This window comes from Aulonocara stuartgranti, assembly GCF_965226115.1.
Source record: "Aulonocara stuartgranti genome assembly, chromosome: 18".
NCBI lineage: Eukaryota > Metazoa > Chordata > Actinopteri > Cichliformes > Cichlidae > Aulonocara > Aulonocara stuartgranti.
In genome coordinates, this window is record NC_138954.1 from 34066728 (window position 1) to 34091395 (window position 24668).

Consider the following 24668-nt stretch of genomic DNA (forward strand, 5'->3'; position numbering starts at 1 on the left):
GTATCAAAGATTCCACAGGTCCCCTGTCCTCTTCATGTAACCCCTTCCGCTGGTGTTACTTGTGTAGTGACATTCCGACAGTGCCCTGATTTTATCTCTTGCCCACCTATGCCTTCTTGTTCCAGTAGTCACAGTTAGAGCAGGGCGATATGACCAAAAATATTTGTCACGATATACATTTGAAAATTTGCGATAATGATATAACTGATGATATAATTGACACTAGACAAAATACTTTACAACTCCACAACTTTATTAGTGCAAAAAAAAAACCAACATCAATGTATTTTCACTTAAGGGAAGAGCAGCTTATTTCTTCTGCGCAACACTTTTGTACCAGGTCATCCTTTCTCCTGTCTCTCTGGATGTAACATCTTCTGAGATGACATCAGAAGATATCACGACTTATCATCCTCTTTCTTTCTGACTTTTGTACATACACAATTTAAAACAAACTTTAAAATGACTGTATAACATCTTCTTTTCCATGTTATTCTTAGCATGACTTTTCAGTAATTCCATCACATTTGAACTTTCAGTCACATGTGTATATCCTTCTGTTTTATTCAGTTTATGCAATCTTACTTCAGTTGCATGTATCATTACCTTATTTTCACATGAACATGAGAAAACACTCAGGTAACACACCAAAAGGTCTCTAAAGATGGGCACCGCCCTGAACTCTTAAATACGACCTGACCAAACTCAGACAAAGGAAATTCCACAGCACATCACGTAGCTCTATACCTCCCAGTTCAGCTCATCCTCAAACCCTTCCTCCAAAAGGGAAATTTACAACCACCCGTCACCTCCCTTACATGTGGCACCTGGATGTCTCTAACCTACATACAATGGCCCCACTGTGAAAGTGTAATCAGCACAAGGCCCACTTGTGATAACATCCTACATATCTATAACTTTGAGACAAAGTGATTTTACTATTACTAAAGTGATATTGTTCAAACATGTGATCAATGCATAGAGTATGGAAATCTGCCACTACAACACACACCCACACACATACAGACACACATACCTAGCCTCCATGGTCAGACTATCAGTAAGAGTAAGAATCATTTTATACATGATATTTTCTTATTTGTTCTATTGGTTAAACTTACAGCTGATTGTATTTTATCATTATATTTTTATTTCCAAGACCTATTCCACCAACTTACAAGTGTGAGATCTTATTGGGGTGGCTGTAGCTCAGGTGGTAGAGCAAGTCACCTACTAACGGGAAGTTGATTTGATCGTCTTCTACAGACAATCCAGTATGCATGCCAAATAGCCTTGGGCATGATACTAACCCCAAGTTGCTCACTGATGCATCCATTGGAGTATGAATCCATGCAAATGTTAGATAGAAAGCACTTGCATAGAAAAAAAGAGGCAAGTTGTGTAAAGCCCTTCGATTGCTCAAATAGAGTAGAAAATTCCTATATAAGAACCAGTCCATTTACCATCTACTGTGATGGAAGAGTCTGATAATTCTGGCTAAAATATACTAAGGCAATATTTTCTCAGTTATAACTAGAATAGGTATAACACAGTATGAAATGGTGTTCTATGTTCTAAAACCTAGTTTCAGTAGCTGGGGATTAGACTGTTGTGCCCCCACCCTAACTGCTCCCCTAGTGTGTGTCAAGCATAAATATCTACCACTGCATGTTTTTAAGGAAACGTTGTTCTTACATAAACTAACTTAAGATGACTGGTCATTTAATTATCCCTTGTGATTACATAATTATTGGTCAATTACATATTTTGGAGGCCTATTCACAATGCATATCTCCCTGCACACTATTTATATTTAATTAAAAACTAAACTGATAGCTCTAGATCAGTACCCTTGCGAAACTGTCTACCTGTCTGTTGTTTTGTCACCCAGCATTGAACCTGTGACATTAAATCCATTGTGTGGAACGTGTAATAAAGCAGAGGCTTATTTATACATCACTTAAACAAATCTGTTTCACACAGTTATAAGGACACATGTTCCTGTCCACAAGTCCACAACATGTCCTTAGGTTTTATATTCATCTACCCCAGCCACTTTCAGTTGGCTACACCGGCTTTGTTCTTTCATTTTTCTTTTAATTTTTACTTCCGAGTATATAGGATTATAGTTTTTCGTTGCATTATTGAACTTGCACCTTTCAGCATCATAAAAAATAGCTTTCACTTTTGTGAAAATGTGGCTTAATATTGTGTCATAGTTCTGATATATCCACATCCATTTTTAGAATTAAATAAATAAAAGATGTCCTTAAAGATGATGTAGGTTTTCTGGTATCGAAAATGTGATCAGTTATCTTCTGTGGGTATTGTATCTGGGTACAAATGTAAAAATACAACTTTGGTTGTAGGCATAGTTACCTCAAATCTTGTCATTCTGGTGCAGTATTTGTATATCAAACTAATTTATAACATATCCTGTCTCCTCATCTTCCCGTTTTCTTTTCTTCTTTCTTGTTCCTTTAGTTTCATCTTGCATCACCACTTACAAGAAAACTCCTCCTCCAGTGCCACCCAGAACTTCAACCTGCTCCACAGCCTCCAAGCCATACATCTCCATTACAGCCCAGAGCAGCACAGAGTCTGCACAGGTACTGCACAAAGAATTTGTCCATCATATTAATCTGCTCTTTGTGTGGTTACATCCTTATGTGTACCATGGAGGTGTCATTCATAGCAACATAAAGGAAGCATACGTACTTTCATTGTTTCCTGAGTAATAGTGCTTGCATTCACACTAGGTCTTGTGCAGTTTCGTCCATAATTTGGAATTTAGTAAAAAAAAGAAAAAACCTGCATTAACTGTTTTTATACGCAGTCCATCATTTTCAACACAATTTAAAACATAGGAATTAATTTTAATATTTGGATGAAAGTCCTTTCAGGTCATTGACTCCCTGAAGTCTAGATCCCATGGATATCATCATGTGCTGTATTTTTTTCCTTGAGATGCTCTGCCAGACCTTTGTGCAGTGACCTTCAGTTGTTGCTTGTTGTGGGTCTCGTCTGCCTTCAGTTTTGTCCTCTTTGGTTGAGATCAGATGACTGATTTGTCACTGAAGAATATTCTATTTCTTTGCTTTGAGGGTCATTATTAATTTCCACTGTGAAAAATCATCCAATCCGTTTTGTACCATTAGTCTAAATCTGACTATACCCCTGCTCAGCAGTCACATAATTCATCAATATACACTATTTATTCAGTTCCACTGGCAGACATACATCTTCATGTCATAACATTGCCTGGTTGACAGATGATGTTATCTTCTTTAGCTTATGACTTGAGGCGACTGTTGCTGTGAATTGACCCAGTAGAAATAGAACTGAATCAATGAGTTGTTCATGAGTTTCATCTGTCTAAAGATTTTATTTTTACAGAACTGCACTTTTAGATGTTTTCTGGATAATCTGGTCATCCTGGTTACAGAGTTGGGCAGTGCATTACTTGTTCCAGCAGACCATCTGACACCCCTGATTTATACATTCCTAAACTTTGTGGTATCTCTCTTATAGGTTTATTTTGTTTTTTCAGCCTAGTGATGGCCTCCTTTATGTGCATGAACCTCATGTTGAGAGTTCCTGCACATAAATGATTGCTATTGAGTGCAATCATTTCCAGATCTCTTATCTTCTGAATTGGTTATAAACTAATGAGGGAGTAGGTCTCACTTGAACATGCTTGTCCAATTATTTTCGGGTATCTGAAAATAGGGGAATGTAGTTTCTAATCTGTTAATACAATACTTTTGGTAAATCCCCTGAGTTAAAGCTAAGGGTCTTGTTTAAAATTCACTGTGGTGATGCACAGAGGCACAAATACTAAGAACCTGCCCCCAATAACAGATAAATAATTTGATGATCGATGAACTTCATGTAATGAAGGAGGCCCTGCAGTCCAATCCCCAACAATCAAGGCTGGCTATTGGTACATGGAATGTCACCTCACTGGTGGGAAAGGAGCATGTGCTAGTGCATGAGGTTGAGCGATACCAGCTAGATATAGTCAGGTTTAGCTTAACACATGGCTTGGGCTCTGAAACTAGTTTCCTGGACAAGGGCTGGACTCTGTTCCAGACTGGACCTGGCCTTTGTGGGTACATTGGGATGCTCTTGGGAGTATCCCCTCTGATGGTGACTCCCTTGTGCTACTGGGAGACTTCAACGCTCACATGGGCAACAACAGCGAGATGTGGAGTGGTGTGATTGAGAGAACTAATCTGAATCTTGGTGGTGTTTTATTACTGGTCTTTTGTGCAGTTTATCCATAACGAAGACCATGTTCGAACATAAGGATGTCCATAAGTGCATGGGGTACCAGGATTGGGGATGGGTATAAAAAATGGATTTTCCTGGTTCAAATCGATTTTAGTTTGAATAAAGCAATTTCAATTCATTAAATCCTGAATAATTTTTTAAATATAAATGTATTTTGCCAGAAACGCCAGAATCTCAGGCTAAAGCTTACAAAACTATTTCAACAACTGCCAAACAGCTAAAACAGCAAATGCGAGCAGGTAACGGATTCCACTAAAAAGATGTAAACACAGAGCACGGTCACCCCGTTCACCCAACGGCGTGTACACGGGCACGTCGGGTGCTAAAGGGCGACATCTCACAGATTTTGCAGGTTTTGTCACTCTCTGACCAAAATTCACTGGACCAGCACAAAAGAATATAAAAACTGCGCTTTTAAAAACTTTTGCCGTTTCGCTTCCACCACCAGCTTCTTGTACTTCAAGAACAGTTGACCATCTCAAATCTCTGTTTTCTGCATTATTCGCCTGCTTATTAAGCACCAGTCTACTGTTGTGTATGGTGCTGTTGGCTGCTGGTTTTTCCCCCAAAATGACCTCCAACAAGAATGCCTAATTTCTGCTGTTCAATACCGAAGAAATTTAAACTTTTACAAATTCTACCAAATTGCAAAATGCTTAACTGTGTCTCTAATAAGACCTCTGTAACTTTACTCTGTTTCACTTCAGCAGCATCAGGTAATGTTCATCAGCTCATTCATGGTTTTATTCATGGATGGATGGATGAAGGTGTGTGATATAACTTGTCTTAAAATGACTGTGTATTCTAAAACTAACCAGGATGCCTACATGGAAGAAGAGGGACCTAGAGGTGACATGACCATCCAATCAGGGCTCAGTAACTCCACAGAAAGCATTGACAGCATGAAGGCCTTGACAGCTGCCATAGAGGCTGCTAATGCTCAGGTCAGTGCTTTAGTGCTTTAGTTTTTACTGTAAGCATCGTCGTAATAAACACCCACAAATATTTTCCAATTTCAGCTAGAATACACTGTATTTTTATTGTCTTACTGAATATTGTATTTACAGTGTTCTCAATATTCTTGCATAGGTCCACGGACCAGCCAGTCAGCATGTCAACAATAGCACCATGACAGTCAACACCACCATCCCCTCAATCCTGAGCAGGGGGCAAGTAGTTGAAGACCACCGGGATGATTATAGGAAAGATGCGTTCAGGAAGGGAAAATGTCTCTCCATAGGCATCCAGGTATACGTGAGATCACGGTCAACGAAATATTGAGCTTCAGTTACTTATAAATTATGTGGAGCTTGTTTATCTGTGTTTTCATTTCTGCTAAGAACCACATGTTACCCTGCTGGATAGAGAATATTTAACAAGCTTCACACAAAGTAGGGGTCTGTTTCACCTCTTTGTTACGATGACTATTACTATTTTTCTAAAAATTCTAGATCTGCTATTAATCTGTAATCTGTCTTGGGTCTCCTTTACATAAAGAAATGCATATTCATTTTTATGAAGCTTATTGTTGTGATTATTTTTAGTTTTGCTCTTTTTGCCTCCTCTAGGTTGACGGACCAGAGGATGTTCCGGATCCAGAGGACCCCTCCAAGTTCACCTCTGTAGGTGTGCAAGTGGAAGATGACAGAGGGTGAGACTTTTTTTGTTGGATTTAGCCTAATGTATCTAAACACAATAACACAATAGCCCTCTTTTCTACTTCTTTTGTCATTTATACATTTCTTTGAAGCTATTACTGGGAAGCACATTTCAAACAGTTGACTGTTTTAAATGTTCTCTTTTGTTTTCTCCAGCATGTTTTTTTCTGTGTGCTTTTCCTCTGAGAGTGCAAGCAAGGGAAGCAGTACTTACACAAGTTATTTCATTCATTCATCCTCTGTCTTTTGAGTCTGGAAGAATCCTTCATAATCCAGGTTTTCAGCATCCTAACATCCCATCTACTAGTGGACATGGGTTGTGTATTTGTAGCCATTTAATGTGCTAGTTTGATACCCCTTAAGACCATTTAAGCATGTGTTATCTGCTTCAGGGTCTCCAGGTTGGATGTGACCAAGATACAAACATTCAGCTGTATCTAAACAGTTTGGAAAAGCATAACTTTTTCTGTCATGATGGTGGAGAAAGACTGTTGATTTAGCAAAACTGACAGTGTCAAACTGTAAGCCAGCCCAGATTATGATGCATCTAATTTACAAGCAGCTACTTCATCCTTATTTTGCGCTACTTGCAACTTTTTTATTTCTTTTATTGGAGCACTGAACAGTTAAGCTCAGATGGCACTAATGCATTTAGAAAATCTTTTATAACCTCTGGTAGCATTCATTTTACACCTCTTCTCACAACTGACATCCTAGAGTCACAGGGAACCTCAAATCTCCAAACAAAAAAGTAGTAATTGTTAGATGGAAAAAGAATAGACTAGTGCAAATGTAAACTTACAACATTTTAAAGATGTGTATGTGAAGACGTATGTTCTCTGAAAGCAGAGGGCAGAAATTTTATTCTAGTATTTATTCTTTTTTCCCCCTCTGATGCTCAGGTATCGTCGGTTCCAGCGCTCCAATAGTGTGACAGCAGCTGTGCAGGTAAGTTTTGGTACCGACTGCACCCATACAAAATAATGCTTGCAGCTTCCTTGAGAAACACTGGTCGCTTTGAGTTTAAAGCAGTGCTAAAGAAAAACCTGCACCAGAGCTGCAAGGTAAAAGAAATGCACTGGCTATATTTTAACAAAACACCCATATTTTAAAAACATGAGAAATACTATACTGAACCAGAACATGGTCCAAGAGTTGGCAGTTTGCTTGAGATCAATGATGCCTCTTAGCTTATGAGATATTTACATTTAAAAAGGCACATATGTCTTTTGTTTGTTTGTCACTATTTCTGTTATAATCAGAAAATATATATATTTACAGTTTAATTCACATAGTATTCACTTGCAGCCAATTATGGAGCTTTATGAATGCTACATTTTTTGTGCTGGATTACCTACTCTGAGAGCCTTTTTTTATCTATTAGTATTCAAAGGATAACAGTCTTTTACTGAAGTCCTTGTAGTCGAGGAATACCCAAACAAAACCCTTTCTTTCGTTTCTTACTTTCTGGATACTCGCAGGATGGCGTTACCTTGCCCTCCAGAAACACTGTGAGGAATTTCGGAGTAATTTTTGACCAGTACATTCCCTTCAGTGCATATAATAAACACATATGTAGGACTGCTTTCTTGTATTTGTGCAATATTTGAAGGCGCTCAACCTTCAAAACAATCAATCACAGCTTGAAGATGAGCCTGGCAACAAAATGTAAAACAAGAATATAGGCACCGAACTCAAATGGTGATATCGTTCTTTAAAAGTTTATCCAAAATGCAGTTTTGGGTTTTTTTAAGATGAAATGTCATAAAATAATTAATTATTGAGGGCATCAGTGCTTTTTTCTGTTAGTTGACATGACAGACATTCGGTTGGTGCAGTTTTGGTATTGAAACTATGACATAGCACATGATGCTACACTGATTATTGATGCTCAAAGCTACTTAAGAACAAATGTTGAGCTTTAAAAAGATCAATTTTGGCTTGAGATTGCGGTGGTATTTGGTTGCAGTTTTAATCGAGTAGAAATCGTCTTTTCATTTGAAAATTTCCTCAAAAGTAAAGTAAAAAAAGCCAAAAAACTAATAAAAATAACCAAATTTGGGCCTACTCCGTTATACTCATTAAACATATTACACTTGTAAAAAACATCATCTGTTTCTGAGGAAGTCAGTTGATTTTTTTTTTATGGCCCCTTCACTTCATCTCTAAATGAGGGTGAACATCATTTAGCAACAAATGCAAACAGGTATAACAGACCTGCACTGCTCACAAATCCACTGATTTCTGTACTCATTATTCCATCCAGGCAGATCTGGACATGCCAGACCTACTAGACACACCTATAAACTCCCCGGACACTGACATGGAAATACTGTCATCTCGTGCCATCCCTCGGCAATATTCCCGCGATGCCACCACTTCCACCGTCAGCATCCAGGGCTCAGGGAACCACTACCATGCCTGTGCCTCTGATGACTATGAGGATGTGGGCTTTGACCCATCCATCCTTCCCCCTCCAGACCCATGGATAGACAGTGTAACAGATGACCAACTTGATGTCAGTTTCAACAGTTCTGCTATACTGGAGGTATGTGGGAGAATATTCAGTGATACTATTTGGTTAACTTTAGTTTTACATTACATTTACAGTTGCGCTCATAAGTTTTGCCTATTTTCTAGATCAGGGGTCGGCAACCTTTCTGATGATGAGTGCCATCTAAAATTCCCTCAGAAGTCAATGTGCCATATGATTGCATTAGCAATAGATGTAATAACGCTGTATATTAACAGTTACACAATATATAGAAAAACTTAGAATAGAATTATATTTGTTGGCAGATATTGGCAGCTATCAGCGAATAGTTATCAGCTATTTTGAAAAAAAAAAGACTTTTTATGTTTTTTTTATGTTTATGGCCTCCTCACAACAATGATAAGAAAAATAAACTGGGCCAATATGGCATGTTTGTTAATACAGAGACACACATGTTAATGTGATCTCTGGTCTCCCACTCAGAGACACAGGTCTCCGAGTGTCCAGCATTCAGACGGCGACCTGAGGACTCATGTGAGAGAAAATCTGCTCACACAGACATGTAGAGCCAAATACTGTCAATAAAGCCTCTGCAATGTTCTGAAGACAGTAAACCTTGTCAGGTAGTGATGAACATGCAGCTCCATGAACACGCACAGCTGTGGATTCCAGCTGCTTTCGTAGTTCTGCAAACTTTGACCCCACAGAGTCGAGCTTTTCAGTTCAATCAGCTGCATTTCGATGTCCTCTGTGTCCAACCAGTTAATGCGAGACAAACCCAGCTGCTCATTAAAGCTTTTTGATTTGATTAGAAAAGAAAACATTGGTCCATACACCTAATACACCTGTTGTGCCGAGGGCTGGACTGGGACAAAACATCGGCCCGGGGATTTTGACTAGAGACTGGCCCACCAGGTATTACAGGAAAAGCCACGAACCCTTTGAATGAAAACAAACGCTGTTGTGACAGTAATGCACACAGTCTTGTTGGTCTATGTATGATTTCTATACATTTTACATCTAATAAAAACTTTGGTTGTAAGCTTCAGATAATTATTTAATAAAAGCGAGACATTTTAAATGAAAATAAGAAAGTGTTTCTTTGTGCCCCCCTCTCCCTGTTAATGCCTACCTGCCCCCCTGGCAACACTTTGCTAGGCCCGCCCCTGCACAGTTACCAGCTGTCAGCTACTTAGAAAAGGATCCTGGTGTTATTTGTCTCTCAGAAACAGTTTATAACTTCCCTTCAACTCATTCATGTCACCTAAAAGGTAAACCTGTTTCTCCATCACCTGTTCAGCTCTGATGGTTCAGTAAGGACGTCTCCTGGTTTCATCTTCATGTTTCCCTCTCACCACATATCCAAACCGACATCATGACCAGCAGCTTTACAGCTGTGGCTCCAGCAAACATCAGCTGATGCTAGAAAGTAATATTAAATAAATTCTAACAACAGCTGATCAAGCTTAAACGTGCTGCTGTTGTTTAGCGCGACATCCGCTGGTTTCCTGTTTCTGGCGCAAAGTGGACGATAAACAAAGAAGAGAGAAAAGCCGATCAGCTGATCATTGATCACTTTCATGATTGAAGTAGCAACAGGAGAGGGAGGGAGAGAGAATGAGAGAAGAAGAGGCAGCTGTGCAGCATAAACACAGAGTAACTCCAGCTTTGTGTCTTTTTCATTCTAGCTGAAGTTCGGGACAAACTGTTCTTTTTCAGCTCAACATGAAACGCGTAATATTTTCTCTGAATACGAGACGATAACGTCTTTTTACAGAACATTTGGCAACTCTACTAACTAACCTTATGAATTAAATAAAGTTCACCATCAGTAACATCATAGCACCCACCCAGCTGTATGGAAACTCCGTCATGCTAGCTAGCACGCAGCACGAGTTATTGTAACTGACTGTAAAAAGTCAGCACAACGAAAATAAACTCCACCTAAACTTGGTTTATATCTGACCCAGAGAGACTGCAGGTCATAACTTCTTACCTGAAGTTCAGTTCACCTGACACTCGGACCGGTGGCCGCCTCGGGTCTCTCCTCCTCCTGCCTCCCCTTTCCCTCATCCACCTGCTGCCTCTGTGGAAGCCATAGTCACCACCAAACAACTGAACAATGGACTGGCCACCGGTATGCCCGATGGCCAATCCAGCTATTGTCGTGCCATCAGTTAACCCTTAGCTGGCACACGTGCCCAGGGTTGCCGACCCCTCCTCTAGAGAATATGGCTGCTAATACAAAAGCTTTTCTTTCACTAATGGTTAGTGGTTGGATGACACCATTGTCAAAAAAACTACCCAACTACCCCAATGACCCTGATCAAAAGTTTACATACCCTAGTTCTTAATAGTGTGTATTGCCTCCTTTAACTTCAATGACTGCTTGAAGTATTTTGTGGTTGTTGTGGATGATGCATTTTATTTTCGCAGATGGTAAAGCTGTCCATTCTTCTTGGCAAAATGCCTCCAGGTCCTGTAAATCCTTGGGCTGTCTTACATGACCTACATGTTTGAGATATCCCAAAAGTGGCTCAATGACATTGTAATCAGGAGACTGGGATGGCGACTCTAGAATATTTACTTTTTATCCTGTAAGAATTTAAGGTGGATTTAGTCTTGTGTTTTGGATTATTGTCATGTTGGAATGTACATGTTCAATTCAATTCAATTCAATTTTATTTATATAGCGCCAAATCACAACAAAAGTCGCCTCAAGGCGCTTCATAGATACAGAGAAAAACCCAACAATCATATGACCCCCTATGAGCAAGCACTTTGGCGACAGTGGGAAGGAAAAACTCCCTTTTAACAGGAAGAAACCTCCGGCAGAACCAGGCTCAGGGAGGGGCGGCCATCTGCTGCGACCGGTTGGGGTGAGAGAAGGAAGACAGGATAAACACATGCTGTGGAAGAGAGACAGAGGTTAATAACAGATATGATTCAATGCAGAGAGGTCTATTAATACATAGTAAGTGAGAAAGGTGACTGGAAAGGAAAAACTCAATGCATCATGGGAATCCCCCGGCAGCCTACATCTATTGCAGCATAACAAAGGGAGGATTCAGGGTCACCTGGTCCAGCCCTAACTATATGCTTTAGAAAAAAGGAAAGTTTTAAGCCTAATCTTAAAAGTAGAGATAGTGTCTGTCTCCCGAATCCAAACTGGAAGCTGGTTCCACAGAAGAGGGGCCTGAAAACTGAAGGCTCTCCCTCCCATTCTACTTTTAAATACTCTAGGAACAACAAGTAGGCCTGCAGAGCGAGAGCGGAGCGCTCTAATAGGGTGATATGGTACTACAAGGTCATTAAGATAAGATGGGGCCTGATTATTTAAGACCTTGTATGTGAGGAGCAGGATTTTGAATTCAATTCTGGATTTAACAGGAAGCCAATGAAGGGAAGCCAAAACAGGAGAAATATGCTCTCTCTTTCTAGTCCCTGTCAGGACTCTTGCTGCAGCATTTTGGATTAGCTGAAGGCTTTTCAGTGAGTTTTTTGGACATCCTGATAATAATGAATTACAGTAGTCCAGCCTGGAAGTAATAAATGCATGAACTAGTTTTTCAGCGTCACTCTGAGACAGGATATTTCTAATTTTAGAGATGTTGCGCAAATGGAAGAAAGCAGTCTTACATATTTGTTTAATATGTGCGTTGAAGGACATGTCCTGGTCAAAAATGACTCCAAGGTTCCTCACCGCGTTACTGGAGGCCAAGGTAATGCCATCCAGAGTAAGAATCTGATTAGATACCATATTTCTAAGCTTTTCAGGGCCGAGTACAATAACCTCAGTTTTATCTGAATTAAGAAGCAGAAAGTTAGCGGCCATCCAGGTCTTTATGTCTTTAAGACATTCCTGCAGTTTAACTAATTGGTGTGTGTTATCTGGCTTCATGGACAGATAGAGCTGGGTGTCATCTGCATAGCAGTGAAAATGTATGCTATGTCTTCTAATGATGCTGCCTAAGGGAAGCATGTATAATGTAAACAGAATTGGTCCTAGCACTGAACCCTGTGGAACTCCATAATTAACCTCAGTGTGTGAAGAGGACTCTCCATTTACATGCACGAATTGGAGTCTATTAGATAGATATGATACAAACCACTGCAGTGCAGTACCTGTAATACCTACAGCATGTTCTAATCGCTCTAATAGGATATTATGATCAACAGTATCGAACGCTGCACTGAGGTCTAGCAGGACAAGCACAGAGATGAGTCCACTGTCAGAGGCCATAAGAAGATCATTTGTAACCTTCACTAAAGCTGTTTCTGTGCTGTGCTGAGCTCTGAAACCTGACTGAAACTCTTCAAATAAACCATTCCTCTGCAGATGATCTGTTAGCTGTTTGACAACTACTCTTTCAAGGATTTTTGATATGAAAGGAAGGTTGGAGATTGGCCTATAATTAGCTAAGACTGCTGGGTCTAGAGATGGCTTTTTGAGTAAAGGTTTAACTACAGCCAGCTTGAAGGCCTGTTGTACATAGCCGATTATTAGAGATAGGTTGATCATATTTAAGATCGAAGAATTAATTAATGGCAGGACTTCTTTGAGCAGTTTTGTAGGAATGGGGTCTAAAAGACACGTTGATGGTTTGGAGGAAGTAATTATTGAAGTTAACTCAGAAAGATCAATTGGAGAAAAAGAGTCTAACTTAACATGTGCATCCCATTGACAGCTTGCGGGCTGAGGAGTGCAAATTTTCCTCCAGTATTTTCTGATAACATGCTGGATTAATCTTGAAATCAATTTTGGACAGGTTCCCTGTGCCTGTGTAGCTCATACATCCCCAAATCCCCAATGTAAGTAATCCATCCCGGTAATGAGGCTTGCTTCCGAGTTATTTAGCATATTGTAAATAGGCTGCTTTGGGGCATTAGTGCAGTTGTGGTTTTCATCTGGGGACCATGTAGCCCATTGTTCTTCAAGTGCCCCTCTTTTTTTTTTTCAGCGAGTCCTGTATGTCCGCTGTGGTTATTTGTGGGTTTTTCTTTGCAATTTTCTGGCAGTTTTGGCTGAAGCTTTTGTTGGTGTACCTGTCCGTGGCTTGGTTTCACCATAATTCTACTTCTTAATTAGAGTTTGAACACTACAATTGTCTGGATACCTTTTTACGTCCTTTTCCTGTTTTATAAAGTTCAAGTTATCTTCTCCCACAGCTCCTTTGATAAATCTTTTTCTTTCTCTATGGCATCAGGGGAGGAAGACAGGACAAAGACATGCTGTGGAAGAGAGCAAGAGATTAATAATAACTAATGATTAAACACAGAATTGTGTGCAAACACATAGTGAGTGAAAAAAGTTGAGCAAATAAGAAATACTCAGTGCATCATGGGAAACCCTGAGCAGACTACACCTATTGCACCATAACTCTATGCTTTATCAAAAAGGAACGTTTTAAGCCTAATTTGAGTCTTTTAGATTGAATAGAATGAATAATTTATTCATGTTTAATCTGTTGATTTAACACACAGATCGATAAAAGTATTATTTTTATTAAACTTCAGTATTTTCTGGCTCAGACTGACTCACAGTGGTGCTGTTTCAATCTAAGGAGACTGCTGCAAATTAGAGTTTTGAAACTTTAAACTTGATTAGCAGATGGCCCCGCCCCTCCCTGTGCCTGGTTCTGCTGGATGTTTCTTGTTGTTAATAAAATGTTTCCTCCCCACTGTCGCCAAAGTGCGTGATCATAGGGGGTCATATGATTGTTGGGTTTTTCTCTGTATGTATTATTGTAGGGTCTACCTTACAATGTAAAGCGCATTGAGGCGACTGTTGTTGTGATTTGGCACTTTATAAATAAAATTGAATTGAATTAAGATAACCTTTATTAAGATAAGAATCCATCAATGGGTCCCTGCATGGCATGTACCACCAGCAGGTAGAAGTGGTTGATATAAAATATCCTACTAATTCCTGGACAAAGCTGGACTAAAAGACAGCAGACACCCTGGTAAAACAGCAACAACCTATAAGTGTAGAGGCTGGGGTCTGCCACACCAGGCAAGACCCTAGGTGCTAGCTGTGCAAAGACCCTGACACAATCCAGCACATAACGGCAAGATTCTAGCAGGCAAGGCATACATGTAACACCATAACCACGTGGCTTGGATATTATACAGAAACATCTGTGTCGAGTATGACCTGGAAGTCCTGAGGCAAAAATGGGAGACGTCCCCCAGGGTGGTTGAGAATGACCGAGTCCTGTGGGACTTCTAGATATGGATGGACAAACTGGTGATGGATTAGCCATCTGACATAGTGGTAGTGGACAAGCAGAGGAAGATGGCCATAGTGATAGTTGTATCTATACTAAGTGATAGCATTAGGAAGAAGGATCCTGAGAAGCTCGCTACCAAATACTAAGGGCAGAGAGAAACGCTAGAGAAGATGTGGCGGGTCAAGGCAACTGGAGTCCCCGTGGTAATCTTAGCACTTGAGGGAGTGACCCCCAAACTGGGCAAGTGGGAAATTATTATTGTTTGCGTATTTATTTGTGTATGTATGTAGATGCACTTTCTCTGATTTTATATGTTATATATTTATTTAACATAGCACAATAAAACAGCACTTTCTCTATCGTGCACATACAGATGGGGATGTTGGGTCTGTGTTTCCACAAACCCCGCTAATTCTAGAGACTTATTCATCATGAAGAAAACAAGACAGTCGATCGATCCATTACTTGCACAAGGGAGGCCTCGTCTGTGTCCAGCACGACAATGACCCCAATGGTGGCCTCCTCTCGCTGCCTTTTATTGACAATCCTCAAACAATAGTTTACAAAGCACCTCCCCTTGCAACCCCCCTTTGGTTACATAGACAAGGCACTGTATGTAAGTGTGTGTGTGTGTGTGTGTGTGTGTGTGTGAGACCTCCTGCTGACCAAAGGGTCATAAACCCAGGAAGCTTACATCAAAAGAAACAGATCTTTCAGATAGGTTGTAGCTACAATAAAACCTCGCCCAGCACAGAGTGGCTGGAAAGGTGGTCAGGATCAAAGGAATGGCTTTGATCCTACTGCTTAAACTAAGACTGTACAAATTTAAGAAACACAATGGCAACATTCAACAATTAGACTTAACAGGGGGCAGCTTGGGTTTCAGGAGTGTCCTCATGGCCAAGGCTAAATTCTTGTGACGTGAATTACAACTAACTTATCAACCCTGTAGAAAGTACAGTATACAGTTTTCTGTAGTGAGTTTCATTATTTAAATGGCAGGTGGTGCAGAGATCAGTTTGCCAGAGAGACGGACGGTGGTTTCTGAAGCTGCTGCAGGCTGAAACCGACCGCATGGAAGGCTGGTGTCGACAGATGGAACTCGACCAGCGGGAGAATGACCTGCCTGAGGACAGTACGTCTTTGTGTGTGTGTGTGTTGTTGTTGTTCTTCATGTCAAAAAATCTCTCTCAGACCCCATCCTTCGTGTGTGTGTGCTTTCCTAATGCTTGAATCCTCTTCCAGAGGTTTAGGAGGCAACATATAAATTTGATTGTTTCCTAGAATCTCATTCAATAAGTTGCGTTTGAGTCAACTGCTACTGAAATACTATAAATACAGTGTATTACCTCCATTGTGATGATATATCAGTTCAATTAAATCTTATTTATATAGCGCACAGAGTGTGAAACAGTTTGATAAGATTAGGCTTTCTGGAAAAGTACTTTTGCCCTCAGTGCTCGATAAATGGTAACATGACCAATATAGCGAGTATATTGGGTCCTAAAGCTGCAGAAGGTCACTGCTGAAAAGATTGGTTGTTAACAAAGTGCTGTATGGAAGCATACTAATGGAAGGGAAAAGTCTGCTAGCAAATGGTGCACAAGTAATAGAGACATCAGCAGCCTTAGGAAGATTGCCAAGAAAAGTGTCAATTACTTGAGAGAGATTCACAAGAGGTGGACTGAGGTTGCTTAATAACAGCTTAATAGTGTTCGTAATAAGCAAGTCTCAGTTTCAACTGTGAAGAGAAGGATCCGAGCTGCAGGTTTAACAGGACGAGTTGCAGCAAGAAAACCATCGCTAAGACATCAGAATAAGACAAAGAGACGTGCCTGGGCCATGAAACACCGCCATTACACTACTGAAGACTGGATTACGGAGTGATGAAGCAAAATTTGAAATCTTCGGTTCACCACGCAGGATTTTTGTACGCCAACAAGGAGGTGAAAGGATGGTTCAACAGCGTGTGGCATCAACTGTCAAACATGGAGGGGGAAGTGGGATGGTCTGGGGCTGTTTGCTGGATCCAGGGTCAGCAGCTTGTACAGAGTGAGAGGCTCCCTGAACCAAAACAGCTACCACAGCATTCTGCAGGCCCATGCAGGACCCTCTGGTATGCACCTATAGTTGGTCAGGGGTTCATCCTACAACAAGATACAGTGGGGCAAAAAAGTATTTAGTCAGCCACCGATTGTGCAAGTTCCCCCACTTAAAATGATGACAGAGGTCAGTAATTTGCACCAGAGGTACACTTCAACTGTGAGAGACAGAATGTGAAAAAAAAAATCCATGAATCCACATGGTAGGATTTGTAAAGAATTTATCCGTAAATCAGGGTGGAAAATAAGTATTTGGTCACCTCAAACAAGGAAAATCTCTGGCTCTCACAGACCTGTAACGTCTTCTGTAAGAAGCTTTTCTGTCCCCCACTCGTTACCTGTATGAATGGCACCTGTTTGAACTCATCATCTGTATAAAAGACACCTGTCCACAGCCTCAAACAGTCAGACTCCAAACTCCGCCATGGCCAAGACCAAAGAGCTTTCGAAGGACACCAGGAAAAGTATTGTAGACCTGCACCAGACTGGGAAGAGTGAATCTACAATAGGCAAGCAGCTTGGTGTGAAAAAATCAACTGTGGGAGCAATCATCAGAAAATGGAAGACATACAAGACCACTGATAATCTCCCTCGATCTGGGGCTCCACGCAAGATCTCATCCCGTGGGGTCAAAATGATCATGAGAACGGTGAGCAAAGATCCCAGAACCACACGGGGGGACCTGGTGAATGACCTGCAGAGAGCTGGGACCAAAGTAACAAAGGTCACCATCAGTAACACACTACAACGGCAGGGAATCAAATCCCGCAGTGCCAGACGTGTTCCGCTGCTGAAGCCAGTGCATGTCCAGGCCCGTCTGAAGTTTGCCAGAGAGCACATGGATGATACAGCAGAGGATTGGGAGAATGTCATGTGGTCAGATGAAACCAAAGTAGAACTTTTTGGTATAAACTCAACTCGTCGTGTTTGGAGGAAGAAGAATACTGAGTTGCATCCCAAGAACACCATACCTACTGTGAAGCATGGGGGTGGAAACATCATGCTATGGGGCTGTTTTTCTGCAAGGGGACAGGACGACTGATCCGTGTTAAGGACAGAATGAATGGGGCCATGTATCGTGAGATTTTGAGCCAAAACCTCCTTCCATCAGTGAGAACTTTGAAGATGAAACGAGGCTGGGTCTTCCAACATGACAATGATCCAAAACACACCGCCCGGGCAACAAAGGAGTGGCTCCGTAAGAAGCATTTGAAAGTCCTGGAGTGGCCTAGCCAGTCTCCAGACCTCAACCCCATAGAAAATCTGTGGCGGGAGTTGAAAGTCCGTGTTGCTCGGCGACAGCCCCAAAGCATCACTGCTCTCGAGAAGATCTGCATGGAGGAATGGGCCAAAATACCAGCTACTGTGTGTGCAAACCTGGTAAAGACCTATAGTAAACGTTTGACCTCTGTTATTGCCAACAAAGGTTATGTTACAAAGTATTGAGTTGTATTTTTGTTATTGACCAAATACTTATTTTCCACCCTGATTTACGAATAAATTCTTTACAAATCCTACCATGTGGATTCATGGATTTTTTTTTCACATTCTGTCTCTCACAGTTGAAGTGTACCTCTGGTGCAAATTACTGACCTCTGTCATCATTTTAAGTGGGGGAACTTGCACAATCGGTGGCTGACTAAATACTTTTTTGCCCCACTGTAAGGACCAAAACATAAGTCCAAGCTATGCCAGAGCTACCTCAGGAAAAAAGAAGATGGTAAGCTTGAAAACACGGAGTGTCTCAGTCTCCGGACTTAAACCCCATCGAGCTGATTTGGGATGAACAGAAGTGTGAAAGCAAAGCAACCTACAAGGTCCACATTTATGGGAACTTCTGCAGCAGATATGGGAAGAACTTTCTGAAGAATATCTGATTTCTGTTGTAGAAAGAATGCCACGGGTGTGTACAGCTGTTATATCTACTAAAGGAGGCTACTTTGATGAGTCAAAAGTTTAGAATACACTTTGATCTATAAATTGATTCCATGATTATTTTTAACTCCAATTGCTTATTTGTGATTTGCTTTCATTTCAGAGTGCAATTAGACGCTAAACTGCATAATTTACAAGAAAAAAATTGGAAAAGTATTCCAAAACTTTTGACTGGTAGTGTAAATATATTGTATATATATTATATTTATTATAGTTATTGTTAGCCATTGATGCAATGACTATATTGTACTTTGTGTGTAATGAATGTAGTTTATGTGACAGTTTACTTTTCTGTGTTAAAATCAGAAAAATACGAATGGTTCCAAGATATTCTAATTTTACACTACTGTAAATAATAATATAGTCCTCAGGATTGTGTGTGACCAGGTAGTCAGCTCTGGTATGTAAAACAAATTCAAACAGTCATAAAATTGAGCATCAAGAGCAATGGCATTTAATGGGACAGGGTTACACCCACAATCAGAGTAGGTTCAAATGTCAAGCTCTCAGAAAAGCTCCTGAGGCTTAAACAAATTTGTTAGTTGCCAATCAGTGATGTTGTAGTATGTGCATGTTAAGAACAGATCAATATGTAGAAGAGTCTCTTTCTAAGCTCTGTGTCTGTGCTTATAGTCCTAGAGAAGATGAGAAGTGCTATGGGAAGTGCTCAGCTTCTGATGTCCCAGAAGTTTGAGCAGTTCAGGGAGCTGTGTGAGGAGAACCTGGTGAGTCTGAAGCAGTGGAAAGCGTTTTGTTTCTTCTAACTAAAAAAAAAAAATTTTTAAATTTCATTTCTTCCTTTTCCTTTTAATGAGCTTTTTAATTTCAAATTTTCCAATATTTTTCTTGTGTTTTCTAATGTTTAACCTTTTAAATTGTTTCATTTACTGAAGAAAAAACCTTTACTTTGATTATACAGTGAATATTTGATTGACTGATCAACTGAATGTAATAAAATATTAGTAATGGCAAATGGTAATTAATGCCAAGCTTATCATACAAAATGTCATCATATATTTCTATAACTGCATACCAGTATCTTTTACTATTTCAAGTCAAGTCAAGTAGTGTTTTATTGTCAGCCCAACAATATATACGCTCAAGTATGCGGTGGGACGAAATATTGTCCTCCTGGATCAAATGTGTGTAAAAATAATAAAATGAAAATGAAAAAATTCAAATATACATTTAAACAACCATACAGAAATAAGATAAACTAAGAATAAGTACGGGAGTGTTTTACTTGAATAGAAATAGAGTAAGAATAGAAAAGAATGAGAATATTTACAATACACAGACAGAATTCACAGACAAGTTTTTTGAGATACTATATATACAAAGTTTAACATGAGAGTGTGTATAACAACTTTTTATTCATTTTCTTGTTTTTTTTCTATTCTTCCTGCTTATCTACTGTCATAGAACCCCAAAGCCCACCCTCGTCCAGTAGCCTCAGATCTGGCCGGTTTTTGGGATATGCTTCAGTTGTCAATCGAGAACATAAGCCTCAAATTTGATGAGCTTCACCAGCTCAGAGCCAACAACTGGCGGCCCTTGGATCCCCCAGACAGAAAGGTACATTCACAACTTCCATCATCCATTGGCTACATGATTGCTGATCCAGCTCTTTCACTGCATTACTTGCCAAAAGATGACCTCTGTCGGTTCCTTCAAACCTTTTTAAGCATTCACTGCTGACACATTAGAGGTCAAAGATTCCTGCTCAAAACATTCCTAAAACTAATATGTGTGGCTACACATCATGATTTTGACTTATAATATTAATAATAATAATAATAATAATAATGCATTTATTATATTTATTTATATATTTAAATACTATTTAAGTCAGTTTTACACAAGTTCAGTTGATATATACACAATACACTAGACTTGACATGGTACCTGCATTTAATTAAAATAATTAACCTTAAGCTAAGTGTAAATATTGAAAATAAAGGTTTGAGTCATGACAGCACAGAATCTTAGAGCAAGCAGTTTTCCATAACTCTCAAATGACTGAAAGCTACAGATAACCTTCTAGTGACGTGGCTCTGTTACAGCCTAAAGCAAACCTCATGTGACTCTGTCAGACTTCATGTCCGACTTAATGATTTAAAAAAATAAAAATAATATAAAAACTTGGTTCACTGTGTTGACATCAGAGAAAAGTAAGCAACACTAAAACAATTGTCTCCCCCAGGACTGTAATCAGAAAAAACCATCTGGCTCTATGATAGTACAGTCCTTGTTATTGTCATGTTCTGTAAAAAAGTCATGATGATTGTTGAAGATCCAAAAAGTTAAATGTTGCTGGATCTGTTTGTTTTAAGCATCTAACTGTTGAACTCACAGGGGTCTGAGTGTGATGATGTCAGACTGCTTAGTGACATAAATGTGCCTGCAAAGTTGTTGGAAGGCTTAAATACTGAACATGAGCAAACACAGTCAGATAAAAATGAAAAAATATTCAGTGTGACAACCAGGATCTGTTTCTTATACTTGATTTAATCTGTCCAGGGTTTACAAGATTGCAAACTGAAAGCACTTTGCCTTTTTTAACAGTTACTATTACACAAACTGTTCATTTTAAGGTCCTTATTCATGTGTGTTCTTAAGCCCCTCTCAGACGTGCATCCACTGATGTTAATTGTATGACATATTAATATGTTTGATCGTGAGTAACAAAAGAAACCAGTCCATTTATTTCATATATGTCTACCAACCAATTTATTAGGTATACTTGTTCAACTCCTTGCAAATATCTAACCGGATAATCACATAGGAGCAGCTCAGTTCATGTAGACATGTCAACATGGTCAAGATGTCCTGCTGAGCATCGGAATGTGGACGAAAGGTGATTTGAATGTATTCTCAAATGGCCTTCTCAGTCACCAGATCTCAATCTAATATAGGATGTGGTAGAATGGGACCCACATATCGTGAGGAATGTTTCCGGCAACTTGTTGAATCTATGCCATGAAGAATTGAGGCAATTCTGAAGGCAACAGAGAGTCCAACCTGGAACCTACACATTAAACAGCCAGTGTACAAATTGCAAATTGCATTCATACCAGTCATGAAGTTATAAGTTATGCTGACACTCTCACACCTTTAACTCAGATGTAAGGTGAGCCTACACTAATGTTTCACTGTTAGCAGAATAAAATGAACACAGTCTTTGAGTGTCAGACTCAGTGAAGGCAGCAGTAGGGGAAATAGGAGCGTCTACTCATTACTTTGGATGGTGACCTACTTTGGAACATCCCTTAAGGTTCACAGGTTGTGTAAGGGTTTTTCTGTGTAGAGATTATCTAAATAACAATAACAGCATAATTACTGTACTTTCACCAAAGAGTGTAGGTGTGGAATTATTTTTGCAATCACTCTGGTATCATGTTTTGATTTTCCTTGTTTACAAAAACTGAGAAAATGTCAGGAAAAAAAATCATGTTTTGGCTTAAAATCTCTATCCATGTAAAGTTGGCAGGGTGTCCTAACAAAAGTCACAAAAAACAAAAGCATCTGACAATTTTGCCCCCTTCCCCACTTGAAAAAAAAGAACAAGAAAAAAACTTTTATCATTAATGTGAATGACAGCTGAGGTTTCTGTGGTTATACAGATACTGTTGCCTGTGCATACGTGTGAGTGGATCTGTAAATGTTGCAGATGTTCAGCATCATTGTGAATATTAACTGGCTTTTTAATTTGCTCTCATTGTTGTCTTTTTCTTTCTTGTGTGTGTTTTTTTGTGTGTGTATTGACAGTGAAGGTGCTTGCAAACATCAGTCAACATAAGAGCAATGCCAACAGCACAAGGCCTTGACCCCTGTGGGCCTCCTAGGATTCATCATGTCTGTCTTTCCATCCATCTATCCATGCTGCTCTCTGCTCTTGCTTCCTTCTTTCACTTACAGCCACCTTCCTGTCTGTGGCTTTTTGCTTTGTTTGTTGTGTGGCTAAAACATTTTACAGGACATCAAACTGCTACACACCAGTTCACAGTAGGTGCATTTATAAGGAAATGAAGCTCAGGCTAACCCTTTATGATTGAAGTATAATTCAAATATTTTATTTCCAATGTACACAGCAAGTCTTCTCATTCTTCTGTTACTTCAATCAATAGCAGATTTTTATTTGCATATCTTTCCATTTAGTTAGTACAGTCCCGATCAAAAGTTTAAGACCACTTAAGAAATGGCCAAAAATCATATTTTGCATGGTTGGATCTTAACAAGGTTCCAAGTAGAGCTTCAACATGCAACAAGAAGAAATGGGAGCAAAACATTTTTTGAGCCTGCAGTTTATTGAAAACAACACTAAAACTGGAACAGGCTGTTTTACAGCTGATCAAAAGGTTAGGCCCACACCTCCAAAAAACCTGTAAGCCCCCCCCCCCAAACAGAAATCAAAGTTCCAAACATGAACTCTGTAATGAGTAGCTCCACCGTTATTGTTGAGCACTTGGAAATTTGTTGCGGCATGCTTGATGCAAGCTTTTCCATGAAGTGAGTGGTGAAGACGGCCGCACGAAGGGCATCTACTGTTCTCAATTGGATTTAGATCAGGGGAACATGCAGGGTGATATTATTCTCCTGGAAGAAGTCCCTTGTCCAGCGGGGATTGTGCACTGTAGCACTGTCCTTTTGAAAAACCCAGTTGTTACCACACAGACGAGGGCCCTCAGTCATGAGGGATGCTCTGCAACATCTGGACATAGCCAGTGGCCGTTTGACGCCCCTGCACCCCTGAACTCCATTGCTCCACTGAAGGAAAAGCACCCCAGACCATTATGGCACCCCCGTCCACTGTGGCGTGTAGAAAACATCTCAGGTGGGATCTGCTTGTCGTCCCAGTAACGTTGGAAACCATCAGGACCATCAAGGTTACGTTTTTTCTCATCAGAGAATAAAACTTTCCTCCACCTTTCAGTGTCCCATGTTTGGTGCAAAGGGTCAGTTGTGTGGCGTTCAGGGAGACGAGGCCTTGTTTTGTTTTTGAAGCCCTTCAGTCTCAAATGCAGTCTGATGGTTATGGGGCTGCACCAGTAACGGCCTTAATTTGGGTCGAGGATCGTCCAATGCCTTGATGGACAGCCAAATATATTGTCTGGCTCAGTGGTGAGACATTTTTTGGGGTCTTCCACTTGACTTTTTAGCCACCAGGATCATTTAAGAAAGTCCAAATGACTGTCTTACTGCGTCCCACCTCACTGCTTATGCAGTTCAACAACCCGACCACGTTCAAAAAGGGAACGTTTTTTGCCTTTGCCATCATTAATTGTATCATTTCAATTATATGATTTTTGTAATTTAGCTAGCTTAAAGAGCAGCAATAATTTTAGCAAAATTGTCGAAAGTTTTGTTTTCAAGCCCGCCTTCAGTTCATATTTTTAGCAATTAAAATGAGACGGTACTCGCATTTTAATAGCTGGGATCAGCAGGAAGTGTAAAAATGAAGAGAAAAGACTGAAGCACAGAGCTATAAAATAATTATTTCAGGACATTTATGGTGCCATAGAGTGGAATCTAAATATTGAATAAATTGGAGCTATATCAGTCCTGCAAGGAAATAAAGAAAATGTCATATGTGCAGGAGCAGTCCTTGCCACATGATAGATAGGAAAGATGCATGCACACAGACAAAAGGACCCTTTCTCACTTGAACATATCTAGCTTACAATCATGCCAAAGCCTTGTTTGTTCAGACAAATACATGTCTCTGTCAGAGGTATGACTTCAGCTGTCTTCAAGCATATAGATTGTTACACAGCAACCAAAAAACCTTATTTGAAAGAGAAAATGGAAAGATTCTGATAATCAGTGGGTGACTCATGCAGAATTCTACAGAATGGAAGTCATCTTAACTCATTCTCATTCCTAGGCATACATTAGCACACACACACACACACACACACAAACACACGCACACACACACACACACACACACACG

The 24668-nt window shown here is 39.9% G+C and overlaps 2 protein-coding genes across 2 annotated transcripts in view; one reads left to right on the forward strand and one right to left on the reverse strand.

Moving 5' to 3' along the window:
• Positions 1-24668, forward strand: part of LOC309694163 (disks large-associated protein 1-like) — a 160339-nt gene that overhangs the window by 134931 nt on the left and 740 nt on the right. The window contains exons 6-14 of the mRNA XM_082513995.1: positions 2485-2609; positions 5112-5237; positions 5383-5541; positions 5862-5944; positions 6854-6899; positions 8218-8499; positions 15681-15813; positions 19349-19440; positions 20138-20290. Coding sequence (XP_082370121.1) covers positions 2485-2609; positions 5112-5237; positions 5383-5541; positions 5862-5944; positions 6854-6899; positions 8218-8499; positions 15681-15813; positions 19349-19440; positions 20138-20290 — 1199 coding nt within the window. The remainder of the gene's footprint in view (positions 1-2484; positions 2610-5111; positions 5238-5382; positions 5542-5861; positions 5945-6853; positions 6900-8217; positions 8500-15680; positions 15814-19348; positions 19441-20137; positions 20291-24668) is intronic.
• The window catches only part of LOC309694714 (uncharacterized protein), a gene marked incomplete at its 3' end in the record, with an annotated part of 515021 nt that overhangs the window by 70785 nt on the left and 419568 nt on the right, over positions 1-24668 (reverse strand). The window lies entirely within an intron of this gene.